The following is a 15,452-nucleotide window of genomic DNA, read 5'->3' as shown; positions in this document are numbered from 1 at the left end:
ATCCATCTGACAAAAAAAAAAAAAAAAAAAGGTAGACCAGTCTAGCTACTGGGGACAGTAAAGAATTAACATCAAACATGCCAGAACTCAGGTCAATTCAAGGATAAGGACATGGCTGGATGAAGAGCAGTGCCAAGTAGGGATTAGCTATAGGGGTTCCAAGTTCAGGGAAACTGTCACCAATCAATTAGGGAGGGCGGGTCTTTTGCTTTCTGACTTCTCCCACTCCCTTCCACCCTCCACATACACACCCCACCCGAAGCTTTTCTTCTTCCAGGGGACATAACCATAACCCTTGCTAAAGACTGAGATCAGAGGAATTTTTCCTTTGTGTTAGTCCTTGACTTTGGATAAGGGACCTTTACCCAGCATCAGCAGGAACCACCCTCAGGAGCCACTTTGTGCTGCCTGGCACGTCCACAGCAATTAGAGCAAAAGGACAGAGGTAAGAAAACTAGAGGGAGGTTCTCCCCACCCAGCGTTGGTAGGGTCACCCAGGACCTCTACCACCAGTCTTGGTATTCACTGTGGTACATGGCTCATTATCCCCACTAGCACCATTTACTGAGCTTCCCCCAGGTCCAATTTCTGTTGTATGGTGAAGTTAAACAGAAGAAACCATAAAGTCTTTCGAAACTAATTCTATTCAGCTTTAGAAACTTGGTCATTCTGAATCTCTGTCATTCTGAATCTCTGACCCCACTGCTACAGAAGTCTCCCCATCAGTCTCTTTTTCAGTCTGGGTGACTCAGGTAGAGCTGACCACACCCCCTAGCTCTAAGGGTCAGCTTGTGTCCCAGGCCCCCCTGGGCACTGTTTTCAGCTCATGATACCTACCCATGCTAGGTATCAGACAGAGCCCTCCCTGACACTTCTGCCGGAATAGTAGGGAAAGACATACTCTAACCTACAAGCTGTGAGGATGACATCAGTCCAGAGCAGATGGTGACTATTGTTCCACCGTACAAGGAGAACCTGCTTGAGAATGCAATCATGCTAGGACTGATTCGGAGCCCAGAGTGGGAGAGAGTTAGAAAGAGACAGGTGGACAGTTGCTTGGCAATATTTGAGTCCTCAGATCCAGCCCTGCTCAAAGCTAGATGTGCCACTGGATTTCCCACGTATGTGAGTGATTCAGTTCCCTTTGAGCACAACTGGTCTGAATGGGTTTCTGGCTGTCACTCACAATCAAAAAACAAGACAAAAATCATGCCTAGTGCACATTTATTTTTTTTTCCTAGTGCACATTTAACTCTGTAATTTGTACCACATCAATTTTCACTTGTTTACTGAATAACACATGCAGCAGGTTTTTACCTAAAATTTTTGAACATTTTTATACCTCACAAAATAATCTCGTGTGTGTATATAAAACTTAAGTTTTAAAAAAGATTTTATTTGGGGCGCCTGGGTGGCTCAGTCGGTTAAGCGTCTGCCTTCGGCTCAGGTCATGATCTCAGGGTCCTGGGATCGAGCCCCACATCGGGCTCCCTGCTCGGCGGGGAGTCTGCTTCTCCCTCTCCGGCTGCCTGCCCCCCCTGCTTGTACTCTCGCTCTATCGGGTAGATAAATAAAATCTTTAAAAAATTAAAATAAAAAAGGTCTTATTTATTTATTTGAGAGAGCGCGTGCCACATGCACGATGCGGGGGAGGGGCAGGGCGGAGGGAGAAGGAGGCTCCCCGCTGAGCAGGGAGCCTAACGTAGAGCTTGATCCCATGACCTGGAGATCGTGACCAGAGCCAAAGGCAGACACCTAACCGACTGACCACTCAGGTGCCCCTAGAACTTCATTTTAACACAATTATGTGAGGTGGGATATATGTTATTCTTTTAGTTGGTCAAACTGAAGCTTGGAGAAATCAAGCAGTTCATTCAGCATCACACAGCTAATAAACAGCGGAGCAAGAACTCTAATGTAGGTCTTCTGGCTCTAAATCCCAGGCCTATTCTATAGCTCTTCATCTGCTTAAGTAGCTGTAGGGTTTGGGCACCTGGGTGGCTCAGTTGGTTAAGCGACTGCCTTCCACTCAGGTCATGATCCTAGAGTCACTGGATCGAGTCCCGCATCGGGCTCCCTGCTCAGCAGGGAGTCTGCTTCTCCCTCTGACCCTCCCCCTTCTCATGTGCTCTCTCTCTCTCAAATAAATAAATAAAATCTTTAAGAAAGATTTTTTTTGTAGGGTTCTTCATAAATTTATTTGTAGGGTTCTTCATAAATTTATTTTTTTGTCTCTCCTAATACAAGAGAAGCTCACTTAAAGACAGGACCTTGCTGTTTGCCTTGAGTCCCTGTTTTACTTCCTAGGGCAGCTTCCTGGTATAAATGGGACTCAGAGTAGGGGGTTGGCTCTCACTGATTGTAAGATTAGGGTTTGCCAGATCTGCTTCCTCCCATCAAGGAGCTTGTAATCAGCTGACTGAAATAATGCATATGTATTACCAGTGGTGTTTTTCCACCCTTTTTGACTGCTATGGTAAGAAACTACACACACGTTATTAAAGTTTAACGAAGCAATACCTTACCTTAGTACTTGTGACAGTTTTTGATGTTTCCTATTTCATTTTTTAAAAATTCTGATTGTGACCCACTAAATTGATTTCATCATTCAATAAGATGGATTGAAACCCAGTTTGAAAAGCACTGTTACAGGGTACATATACGTAAAGTCAAATCCAAGCTAAAGTTCAATATAAGAAATGTTTATTGAGTGCTAAGGATGTACTAAGTATATCGCTAGGTGCAGTGAATGATATAAAATAAAGTATGTATAGCTATATGACACTCATAATCTAGTGACAGAAATTAGAGAATAAACTCAAATAATTAAAGAAGGAAAAATATGAGCCAAAAAAAAAAAAAAACCCCATAAAGATTCAGAAGCAGTAGAAGTCACATCCTGTGAGAATCAGGAAAGGCTTTAAGGAGCAGGTAGCACTTGAGTTAGGACTTGAAAAGTGGATATACTAGAACTGTGAGTGGAGGTAACGGAAGGAGCCAGAGCGTAGGGTCAGGCAAAGTGTTTGGGAAAGAAAGAATATGAAATTCAATTGGAATGAAGGGTTTGCATGGTGGAGAAGTGGAAGATGAGGTGGAAAGAAGGCTGGAACCATGGTGTGAGGAACTTTGATTGTCAGATGAAGTCTATTCTGTATTTAAATGTGGTATGTGTATAAAACATCCTCCACATGGCCTGAAGTAGCACTCAGTTAATATGACCTCCCCTTTCCTTCTTTACTCTGCAGACCATAGGAAGTTTCTTTTTTTTTTAAAGATTTTTTTTTAATTTATTTGACAGAGAGAGAGAGAGAGAGAGAGACAGCGAGAGAGGGAACACGAGCTGGGGGAGTGGGGGAGGGGAGAAGCAGGCTTCCCGCTGAGCAGGGAGCCCGATGCGGGGCTCCATCCCACGACCGCGGGAATGAGAAATGGTCAGGTTGATTGGGGGAAATTGAGGCTGTTGAGGTCAGCGCTGTGGAGGCCCAAGCAAAAAGGTAGCAGTTGAAATAGAAGGGGACAATTGACCTTGTGCAGGTAGGCAACAGTAACTGGCATTATTAGATGTGAGGGAGGATGAGGAATCCATGATGACTTTCAATTTTTAGGTCTCAAATACTGGGAATGTAGGGAAATTGTAAGAACAACCTGGTTTGAATAGAAAGGAGGATAGTTAGGAATGTTGACTTTCTAGCTGGACAACCAGGGAGAAAGTCCAAGAAGCAGTTGTAGCTCGGGAAAGGAGGGTGCAGGGAATAACGGCCTTTGGGAATCACTGTCAAGAAGGTGAAATGGTGCCATGGCTATGAAGTGATGTGACCATAGTCTTGGAGTCCTCCCTGAGGATACACCAGTGAACATGACAAAGTCCTGGCTCTCAAGGAGAAATACAAACAGTGAAAACAATGCAGTGGGGTAGTGCTATGGAAAAGGGAAGAATACAGCATAGTGCATCATAGGACTACATAGAAGACAGGCCTCACTCAGACACTGGGCTCATGGAAGGATTTTGGAAGAAGAAGCATTTAAAGTAAGACCTCAGTGGTGAGTAGGAGTTAGCCAGGTGAAGGATGCATAAACCAAGAATGTTCCAACAGAAGCACAGCATGTGAAAAGATGGGGAGGCAAGAAAGAACATTGGTACATTTGGGGAACAAAAACATGGAGGGAGCATCCTTATGAGGTTGGTATCATACCCAGTTCAGATAAAGAAATGAAACACAAAGAGTTAATAACATACCCATGGTTTCCCAGCTGGTTAGACCTGGAACCCAGGTCTACTTTACTCTTAAGAGGTTGTTCTTTCCATTATTCCAACCTGTCCCACAAATGTCTCTAATGCTGGGTGGGTCCTGGTACTATTACATTGAAGTTGCTGAGATTAGGTAGAGTTAGAGGACTAAGGACTGAACATAAGGAATGCCTACATTTAAGGAGTAGGAGGAAGGAGAAGAAAAATAGCAATTGAAGAAAGTCGAGGAAGAGCAGTCCAAATAGGAGAACTAGGGGTGCCTGGCTGGCGCAGTCAGTTAAGCGTTTGACTCTTGGTTTTGGCTCAGGTCGTGATCTCAGGGTTGTGAGATCCAGCCCTGTGTCAGGCTCTGTGCAGAGCCTGCTTGAGGTTCTCTCTCCTTCTCCCTCTGCCTCTCCTGCACATGCTCTTTTCTTCTCTCTCTCTCTCAAATAAATCTTTAAACAAAACAAAACAGAGAACTACCCAGCAAACAGAGCATGATGGAATCCAAAGAAAGAAAGAGCTGGAAAAGGAGTGGTACAACATTTCGAATGTGGCAAGAGCTGAAGAGTTTGTGGGTTCTGACCATAGATGGCCAATGACGATATCACTTAGCTAACAAGAAAGTAATTTCCAGGGTGAATCACAAAGAGTGGAAAAAGAGTGTTCAGGAAGTAGAGTGAGTGCAGATCACTTTTTCAGAAACACTGATTTTGGGTTACAGGAAGAATTAAGAAGGGAAGCCCACTCAGATGGAGGCAGCGGGTTTATTAGGAAGTGATCTTGAGATCACCAGTAAGGGAAGGGAAGGAAGCAAATCTGCACAGAAGGAGAAGTTGGGCTGTGACATAGGACAAAGGCTCAGCCAACCTTCAGAGCTGTCCTTGGTTGGGATGAGAAGGCTGAGTCTTTATACTCCCACGTAAATCAGTCATTCATCGTGGGCTGCCTGAGAAAGGCGCATGACAGGACAGCTGAGGGCCATCTGCCATCAGCATTCCCACTTCAAACAGCTGGGGTCCTAAGTCCTTCATTCTCAAAGGAGGTCCTGCCTGTGCATTCCAGCGTTTATCACAGGAATAGCCTTACAAGGCTAGCAGAAGTCAAGGGAGGAATATTTTTAGGATTGGTAAGACTCAACTTTGGAAATAGATACATAAATAGAAACAGATATATCCTAATTATTACTTTGTAATGCCCTGTCAGGCAACATGTCAGCCACAACATATTAAAAAGTGGGCTAATACATTTATGAAACACCTCCCATATATCTGGCCTTTGTTAGCAGCAGATGTACAAAGATAAGATAATCACCCCTATTGAGAAGCTTACAATTTAGTGGGAGAAGAAGAATGTACAAAAACAATAACCCGGTAAGGGGCTATGCTTATCTTATTTGTTGCTGTATCTGTACCACCCCGTGTATGCCCAGCACATAGTAGGCTCTCAAATATACACAGAATGAGCCAGTGGTAGAGTAGAATAAGAGGTCCTTGGGTAGAAGACAAAATGTAGAGCTAACACTGCCTGGAGGAGTCAGGGGGGTATATTTCAAGGGAAGCTTAAATAATAATAATAATGATGATGATGTTTTCCAGGTAAGGAAGGGGAGGGGTGGGAGGAGTTAAATTCCAGGCAGCTGTTTCAGGGAAAACAAAAGCACCAAAAAGAATGCTTGGAGAGTGAGTAGAAGGTAAGTATGGAAAGAAAAGTCTTCTATTTCAATAAAGGGCACACATGATGCAAATACATATTAACATCTACACAGAAATGAGTTGGCTAGGGTGGTAATATGGAATGTTCAGGGAACTTACAATAGGATGTTACGAAAGATCATTTTTGAGCTAGATTTGAATGAAAGGGAATTGTTTTAGACGTACACAATAGAGGCAGTACGGTATGGTAGTTGAGTGCTGGTTCTTGAAGAGCAGATCTGTGTTCAAAGACTGGCTCTGCCACTAACTAGATGTATGTACTTAGGCAAGAAACCTCCCTAAGACTTAGGTTCCTAAATTGCAAAATATAGTTCCTGCCTTACAAATCTCTTGTGAGGATAATTCATGTTTGTGACGTTAAATATGGTGTTTGATACAGACACATAATAAGAATTTCATTAATGTTTTCAGTAGGAATTGCAGACCTGGAGTGTATATGAGTGGAGTGTGTATGTTGGGACAAACTGCTGAGTAAAGGAAACAGGAGATATGTAGAGTCTCATTGTAAAATCCATTCCTATTTTTGGAATTCCTCAAACAGGGCTTTTTCCTCCAACATTTTAGTTCGTGGATGATTTCATATGAACTTCTATTTTCCTGTGAAGCAGACAAATTGGTGGCCAACACCATCTAAGGCAGCTCTATGTTAGGGACGTTGTCTGAGGTAGAACAAGGACAGGGAGCAGGTCAAGTTGTAATGATACGACTTTTAGCGCAGAGATCTTCATCTGGGTCCAGGGCAGGAGATCATAGATCCTTCCACTGACCCTATGACTGTTCTGAGTAGGAAGCAGAGCCACTTGCTAGACGCCTACTTTGACTAATATAAATCTATTAGTCTTTTCTTTCTTTTCCATTCGAAGATTATTTCTATCATACACATTTGCATATGTTTCTTATGGTATTAAGCACATTTTCTTTGAAACTATCAGGAAACTCTCTGAAGGCAGCCACTTCTTGCTCCCAGTATCCCACCTCATTCTCCTCACCTCCCCCTTCTGTCGTCTCCTTTCCACCTGTGCCTCCAGCTGGCCTACTAAACTATTTGCCAGAGGCATCGTTTCCGCAATCTTTCAGTTCCCCTCCTCCCAGATTGAGAAATTCTGGACTTGCTCTGGATTTGTTTTTCTACAGTCTCAGGTTTTTTTTTTTTTTTTTCTTTTTCTTTTCTATCAGGCACCCCAGTCCTGGGTTTGCACGGCTTTGTGGTCGGCCTATGGATCACTGATTAACCAGGCTGATGCCAGCAGGTCCCTCAGATCCCAAGGAATGGACTAGGCGGTATTTTTACCCGCACGCTGAGACTCCTCATAATTGCATCAGTGCTGCACGCACCTATGGAAAATACTAGTAGACTGTCGGGCTTGGGGTTAATCGGTTTCAGCTCACACCTTAGGGGAGCAGAGTCCTAGCACACATGCTGGCCTGGTACAAGTGCCCTGACTGGTTTCACACTAAGGGGAGTGGCATCCTGAAGGAACGCAATTCCTTTTACTCCATCCCTTTCATCCACTGGCACTCACAGGCTGGCCTCCAGGTCCTGCCAAACAGATCAAAAATGAAATCTTAGAATAAAAGTTTTCTGACTCAATTAACTGTTCTTTAATATCCAGGAGTGGCCGATATATCAGGCTTCCCTTTTCATGGCAGGTCAAAGATGAAATTTGATCAGGCCTTGAAGGGTGTGGCTTGCCTCTTGAAACTCCCCGCAGTGTCTTTACCAATGTGGTGTTGCTCAGGGCAGCCCAAAGTGCCCTTATCTAACCAAGGGAGGCGCACTTGTCTGCATATATAGAGGCAGGAGCCGACACTGGGAAAAGTCAAATCCAGTCGGCCCAATGAAGAAGCAACGTAAGATGGAGGAAGCTCCACACTGTGAGCTCAGTAAGTAGCCAGCAAAAGCCCAAGGAGATTGCTCAGCTGAGCAGACCTGGCAGGGTGACAAGAATGGCTCCAGCCATTTTACTTTCTAGTTGCAGCAGAGGATCCCAAAGGAAAGGTTCTGGTCTGGAGGGACTTCATCAAGTCTTGCTGAAACTACCCAGGTGTTTTGTTGAGAGATTGTCAGAACTAATTATTGTGTGTGTGTGTGTGTTTTTTTCTCTCCAGGAGAAATTCTGTATGGAAACCAGCCTGTATCAGATAACTGACGATGCTCGGCCCACTTTTTTTGTCCCTGAGTTTTTTACTTTGTACTTGATTTGGATTTTTCTTTTTGCAGTTCACTCTCCTATCATCCTCTCTTGGACTCTTTTTACTATCTAATAAAATTTTCTCCTACCAGTTTTTACATGAAGAAAGAAGTTGGAGGGGTTGATGCTTTTCCTTTCTAGGTCTACAATTTGGTCAAATAAGCTCGGTTATCTTTAATGTAAGCTGTAGGGGGGGTGTCTAAGAATGTTTCTGGATGTTCTAAAGGACATTGCAGAAAGTGAGGGTGGCTTGTCAGACCATTTTTCTTCCCTCTAAAGCGCTACTAGTCTGGCCATTATCTTCAGGGAAAGACTGGAGCGTGAGGTTGAGGGTGGGGCTGGAGTGGGTTTACTTTTAGGTAGATAGAGATAAAGCCTGGGGGAAGAAGCGAGACAGACAGGATGGGAGTAGGGCACCTGATGTGGAACTGGCCGCACTAGCTGATGTTCCGCCGTACCTCCCAGGTGTGGTATTGCTTTTGGCGAGGCTGCAGATACTATGATGTGACTCTGGAGACGAGAGGAGACGGTCCTGTCAGGTTGGCTAAACTTTATATAGTGGAGCCGTACCTCGTAGAGCAATGTCTACAGAAAAAAAGGGGCTCGACTGCCAGTATCTAATGTGAGGCAGCGGCTAACTACAGTAGGAAATTTGAGTGTCCCGGGAGCGCCCGCGCCGTGTCAATTTCCGAATCCGCACTCAGCGAGTAGGACCTGCGCAAGCCAAAGGCTCCAGTGGAGGCACCTCCCGCCGAGGCCGCTGTGGCCCCGCCTCCAGCCTGACCCGGGGGCGGGTGGAGCCTCGGGACGCCGTCAGCTGGCCACGCGCGCCCGCTACTACGGGGAATACGAGGAATCCAGCCAATGGGAATGTGCAACTGCCGTCCTGTTGGCCAATCGCGGGGCGTGTGGGGGTTGGCCCGCTTGGCGCTAGCTCCCGGGATATGGAGCAGCCAGCGCGAGGGCATCTTGTCAGGTGGTTGCGGAGCCGGTAAGGCGACGGGCAGGCGAGGTCAGGGGTCACGCGACCGCACTGCCTTCCCTAGGCGGGCCGGGAGGGCGCAGGGCGGCTAGAGGGTGGGCGAGGGAGCAGGCGCCGGGGACAGCGTGGGGCGCGCGGGGCGTCGTGCGGAACAGCGAGGGGCGGTGCGGGCCGGGAGGGCCTAAGGCGCGGGGGCCGGACGGAGCCGCATTCTTCGAAGGAAGACGGAGACCGGGGGTGGGGGGGGGGGGCGGGAAGCGGACGCCTGAGGTTGTGGGGGCTTGGTCCCTTCCCCGCCGAGGCCTAGGAGAAATGGCCGAACCCCTGGCTGGACCTGCCGCCGCGCCGGATCCCGTGACCGAGGGTGCGCTAACCGGCTTCACGCCGCGGAGGAGGCGACCGGCACAGGGCAAGGTCCCGGCAGCCTCCTCCTTATCTGCAGAGCCCTGGGCCCGCGCCCACTCCCTGGGCCGCCCGCCGCCCCTCTCCAACAATAAAGTTCACTTTAGTGCAGCCGACGTCCGTGGAGCGCTTTGCAGTGCAGGGCCTGGGGAGGCCGCTGAGTACTCGTGTGTAGATTGGTTTTAGGGCTGTTTGTGCGCCTGCCAGGCTCCAGGTACTATTATTATAGGGGGCACTGTAGCACAGGGTGTGTAAGTGGGATGGATGCTCTCCGACTGTTGGGTTTCCCTGTATCCCTACTTTTAAAAATGTCGCTTGTATTTTGATATTCTGTCTTTGGATTCGTTTCCACTTTTGATTCCCCCCAATACCCCACTTCATGTATCCGAGGATTTCAGAGAGCTTCCTTAAGGGAGAAGTTGAGAAACCTGGGCTCAAGTTTTCCTATGCATTGCCTTCAGAGGAGTGCTGTGAAGTTAAAGGAACGTGGCATATCTTTAAGGTGGAAAACAAAAAGAAAATTCTGTGGAAGGAGAGGCAAGGGCAGATAGGCTTCCAGAAACTTTTGCTGGCCATTAATTTTAGTGAATATTGGTGAAACCGGGGGCACTGTTTACCTTGACTCCTGTGAAATCGAAGGCCTACCAGTTTGCACCACTTCTTGGCTGTGTTAACCCTTCGAGCAAGGTGCTTAGCCTCTTGGTTCTTTTGTTTCTGGGTACTTAAAATGGGGATTGATAATATCAGTGTTACAGGGTTGTTGGTGAGTACAAAGTAACGATACACATAAGGTGCTTAGAACAGTTCTTGGCGTGTAGGAGTTTGTATTACTTACCTGTGCCTTCCTTCCCCTAAAGATTCCAAACTAAAGAATTCTGACATTACTACTTATTTAGTCTTTGCTCAGAATCTGGAGCCTATTGTGGAAGAACCCTTAGGGCCTTGTTTTCCATCCATGGCAGTAATGTTGACCTGAAGGTATAGTATAATTCCATATGATTAGAGGCTTTCTACTGGGTGTTTATTTTTACCATTAAATAAGGTTGGCACCTATCTCTGTACTAGGTATGTCTAGTGGCAGCTGTGTTGGGTAAATGAAACCTCAGAACTTCTTTGGCTGTTTAGTTTTTCATCGGAAAATACTTTATTTACAGTCTTAGGCTAGGCACAGTTTATTTTGGATCCAATACCAAAAAGGCCACGATTGCAGCATACTTGGTGTCTAATGTTTCCGGGATGGCTGTGGGACTCGGGAGGGGAATTTCTGGGCAGCCTGGCAGCACTTCTTGTTAGTGAATGGGGAAGCTTGGTATGAATCCAGTCTTTACTGTTAGGATCTCAGCAGTGGTTCCTTGGATTACTCTGTAGAGCAAACTACTAAGCAGCTTTATTTCAGTTTTGACTCAGGGAAGTGAAGGTGAGAGGTTAGAGAATGGTATCCATAAAGTAGCATCTTTTGGGTGGGTGCTGTGGAGTCAGAGACCTCTTTATTCCTTGCCTTCTCTCCATGTACACAAATACAAATGTCTGCTGACAGATATATACCCTTTCTGTGAGCTTAAAAGTCTCAAGTTTTCTTGTTGTCTGGAAGGCACTACTGGAAGACTGTTCTGTCTTCTGATTCTTCCCTTCCCTGAAAGCTGCTTTTTATACACATAGCATAATCACAAAATGAGAAACTCTGAATTTATGAAAAAGAGCATCGCATACTGCAGCAGTATGCTGGCCCGCTTTGGGTGAAGTATGGATGCTTTAAGTTCACTTATTTAGCTTTGGAATGAGATAGTTTAGTAGTTCTATAGGGTTGAAAGTTGGATGTTGGTTTGTTGAGAGTACAGTGTCTTCTTGGAATCTCTTTACTTGTGCCCGAATAAAGAGGAAGGGGAGTGACATCTTCAAGAGTTGAGTGTTTGAGGCAAAAGGGAAGCATTTTGCCCTAGTATTGTTGTCATCTTTGTCATCTGAGTTTCTGGTTTGAATAAAATATTTTGGAAAAGAAGGCAGGGAGCGTGTGGATGTGCAGAATATAAGAATTTGGAAAACATTGACCCTTGTTGTCTCACTCGTCAGATGACATTTATTCTTTTGATAATTTAACAAACATATATTGAACAATTAACATTTATTGGCCCATGGAGATACAAAGAACAGCCCTTCAGGTATCAGGAATATCATGGGTAAAATGCAACATTGTTTGTATTATAAACTATAATAATATCAGAATGGAATATTAAAACATTTGGCTGAGAATAATAAAAATATATTTATTGTCTAATTCCTCTTCCACTTTTAATGTAAGTCTAGAATAACTTACTTTTTTTTAATGTAAGGGTTACAATTTCCAGTAAAAACTTAAATTTGGGAACTTAGGGTCTTTTCTTTGTGCTTATTGCTAGTAGGTCATCTGGGATGGGTTATTTTTGTTTTGGTCCCATCTATCACTAATGATCAAGTGTCTGTTAAAACTCCTAGGTAATGAAAGGAGAAGACTACAAGTTAATTATTAAGATTTTAACAGGCTCCAAAGGGCAAAAGGAGGCATATATACAGCCAGAGAATCTTGTAGTAAGTGTTTGTCTGTACATACAATTTTTCTTTGCTTTAAGAAAAGACATGTTGAGAAAAATATGTACTCAAATTGTTAAGGCCAGGCTACATCCAAGAGGCCAATATGTGTCATTGGAATAAATGAGTTGAATGTAGTCTAATAATAATCATTCTTCACATTTAATTACTCAAGCAAGTACGAGGGCGAAACATTTTTTCTGAGCCATCAGTGGGTATAAGGTGGTTTAATAGACTGTCTTATTTCAATATAAAGGGTCTCTGAAATCGTTCACAGAGCTTGTAGTTGTATTCTGGGGTTCATGTGTCAGGTCGGGAGGCCAGGTCAGTTCTCCCAAAGGGAAACCCGCTCCTATATACCTCTCATCAGGAGGAAACCAGAGGAAGTTCTCTGTATGAGAACTGAGAGGAGCAAAGACCAAGCTGTATAGAAGTAGGACTTAGTGCCCCTGACATGTCAGCAGCCAAAGAGGTGGGAAAGCTGGTTAAGCCTCAGCAATGGGCCGAGAACGTGTTCTGTTTAGTAGGTATCAGGCCCTTCTAATTCTGAAGTCTGGTTGATGAGTGATATTTTTGTCTGAGAGATCAGTACTTCCTGACAGCCTGGCCACATTTCTCCGGTGGTTATCATCTTCGACACCCCGGCAGCCAGTTTCGTTATCGCCTGTCCTCTCTCCCCGTATCTGACTCCCTCCCTCCTGGCGGCTTAACATTTTCTCTTTCTTCTTTTTTTATCATTAGGTGTTCTCAGTGTCAGGTCTTCCTTCCAACTCTAGAACACAGATTCTCGGAAGTCCAGCTCAGGTGAGAAACCACAGACTTGATGTTGAGTTGAAATTGTGGTCTCCGGTAGATTAAGCAAGATTCTCCCAATTTTGAGATTGTTCTATGGTATATAAAGTCAGTAGAATGAAGAACAGCCTACGCTGGTATCTTAATGGCCATTGTGCCAGACTGAGAAAGAGAGACACATATACACAAGCCCTGATGTGTATTAAGCGCATGATACAATAGGAGTACTGTTTGTACTTTATGAACTGGGCGTGTTTGTGTGGCTTTTGGCTGAAGACATTCTCTACTTAGGTAGTGAAGATTAGAATTTCGAGACTTCTTTCTTAAACTGACTCCACAGGGACTTCTCACTTTGCTTCTTTGCAGAAGTAGGTGTAATCAGTCCTCAAACCTATCTTTTCCTCATTTTATGTCAAGTTCATTTTCATAAGAGAAAAATAGGATACACTTATATCTAAATTTTAAAAATTCTAAACTTCACATCCTCAAGAATAATTTAGAAATTCATATGGCTTTTTAAGAAACTAATTATTATAGTTGACATACAGTGTTACCTTAGTGTCAGGTGTACAACAGTGATTTGACAATTCTATACATTATGGGATGCTTACCACTGGTAAGTGGAGTTACCATTTGTCACCATAGAATGTTATTATAGTATTGTTGATTATATTCCCTATGCTGTACTTTGCATCTCCATGATCTGTTTATTTGATAACTGGAAGTTTGCACCTCTTAATCCCTTTTCACCTATTTTGCCCATCTTCCCTCCCACCTCCACTCTGAAACCATCAGTTTGTTGTCTGTATTTAAGAGTCTGTTCATTTGTTTGTTTTGCTTTTTAGATTCCACATATAAGTGAAATCATATGGTATTTGTCTTTCTCTGACTTATTTCTCTTGGCATAATATCCTCTAGGTTCATCTGGGTTGTCACAAATGGCAAGATGTCATTCTTTTTTTACAGCTAAGTAATAGTATAGTGTGTGTATGTGTGTGTGTGTATTTATCACTTTTTCATTATCCTTTCATCTATCTGTACACACTTGGGCTGCTTCCATATCTGGTCTATTATAAATAATTCTGCAATAAACCTAGGGGAGCATATATCTTTTTGAATTAGTGTTTTCATTTTCTTGGGGTAAATGCCCAGTAGTGGAAATACTAGATCATATGGCATTTCTATTTTTAGTTTTTTGAGGAATCACCATACTGTTTTCTACAGTGGTTGCACCAGTCCATATTCCCACAAACAGAGCACAAGGGTTCTCTTTTCTCCACATCGTCATAAACACTTGTTTCTTGTCTTTGATACTTGCCATTCTCAGTGATATGAGGTGATAGCTCACTGTGATTTTGATTTGTATTTCACTGATGATTACTCACATGGAGCATCTTTTCGTGTGTCTGTTGGTCATCTGTACGTATTTGGAAAAATGTCTATTCAGGTTCTCTGTCATTTTTAATCAGAATTTTTTTGTTTTCAGTTTTAGAAGTCCTTTATATATTTTGGATATTAACCTCTTATCAGATATATCATTTATAAATATCTTATCCCTTTCTGTAGGTTGCCTTTTTGTTTTGTTGATGTTTTCCTTTGCTGTGCAAAAGCTTTTTATTTTGTGGGGGGGGCACCTGGTGGCTCAGTTGGTTAGGCATCTGCCTTCGGCTCAGGTCATGGTCCCATGGTCCTGGGATTGAGTCCCACACCTGCTTCTCCCTCTGCCTCTCTCTCTCTTTCATGAATAAATAAATAAAATCTTAAAAAAAAAAGAAACATTTTTTATTTTGGTATAGTCCGGGTAGTTTATTTTGCTTTTGCTTCCCTTGCCTGAGTTATATCCATAACTATGTTACTAAGGCCAGATGTCCAAGAGATTGCTTCCTATATTTTCTTCTAGGAGTTTTATGGTTTCAGATCTCACATTTAGGTCTTTAAATCATTTTGAGTTGTTTTTGTGTATAGTGTAAGAAAGTGGCCCAGTTTCATTCTTTTGCATGTTGGCTCTCCAGTTTTCCCAACACCATTTGTTGAAGAGACGGTCTTTTTTCCATTGGATATTCTTTCCTGCTTTGTTGAAGATAAATTGACCATATAGTTTGGGTTCATTTCTGGGTCTTCTGTTCTGTTCCATTGAACTATGTGTCTATGTTTGTGCCAATACCATCATCAGGGAAATACAAATCAAAACTACAAGGAGATAATCACCTCACACCAGTCAGAATGGCTAAAATTAACAACACAGGAAATAAGAGGTGTTGGCAAGGAGGTGGAGAAGGGGGAACCCTCTTGCACTGTTGGTGGGAATGCAAACTGGTGTAGCCACTCTGGAAAACAGTATGGGGGTTCCTCAAAAAGTTAAAAATAGAACTCCCTTAAGACCCAGCAGTTGCACTACTAGTTACTTACCTAAAGGATACAGAAATACAGATTCAAAGGGTTAGGTTAGGGATTTCATTGAATCTGTAGACTGCTTTGGATAGTATGGACATTTTAACAATATTAATTCTTCCAACCCATGAGCATTGGTGAATCTTTCCATTTGTGTCATCTTCAATTTGTTTTATCAATGT

At 43.7% G+C, this 15,452-nt stretch overlaps 1 protein-coding gene across 4 annotated transcripts in view; it reads left to right on the top strand.

The window, feature by feature from the left end:
- Positions 1-8,929: 8,929 nt before the first annotated feature.
- The window catches only part of SLC11A2 (solute carrier family 11 member 2), a 36,517-nt gene continuing 29,994 nt past the window's right edge, over positions 8,930-15,452 (top strand). For 2 of the 4 annotated variants that reach the window (XM_028125559.1, XM_028125558.1), the window contains exon 1: positions 8,930-9,129. In XM_028125559.1, the coding sequence (XP_027981360.1) occupies positions 9,003-9,129 (127 nt within the window). In that variant the 5' untranslated portion in view covers positions 8,930-9,002. Of the gene's footprint in view, positions 9,130-11,994; positions 12,088-12,828; positions 12,892-15,452 lie in introns of all 4 variants that reach the window. The other 2 variants (XM_028125561.2, XM_028125560.1) reach the window with 2 other exon arrangements.

The sequence above is a fragment of the Eumetopias jubatus genome, unplaced genomic scaffold, assembly GCF_037043125.1.
Source record: "Eumetopias jubatus isolate StellerSeaLion01/CBP00866 unplaced genomic scaffold, mEumJub1_p1.0 scaffold_8, whole genome shotgun sequence".
NCBI lineage: Eukaryota > Metazoa > Chordata > Mammalia > Carnivora > Otariidae > Eumetopias > Eumetopias jubatus.
Note: the sequence above shows the minus strand (reverse complement) of the source record. Positions and strands in the feature narration are given on the sequence as shown.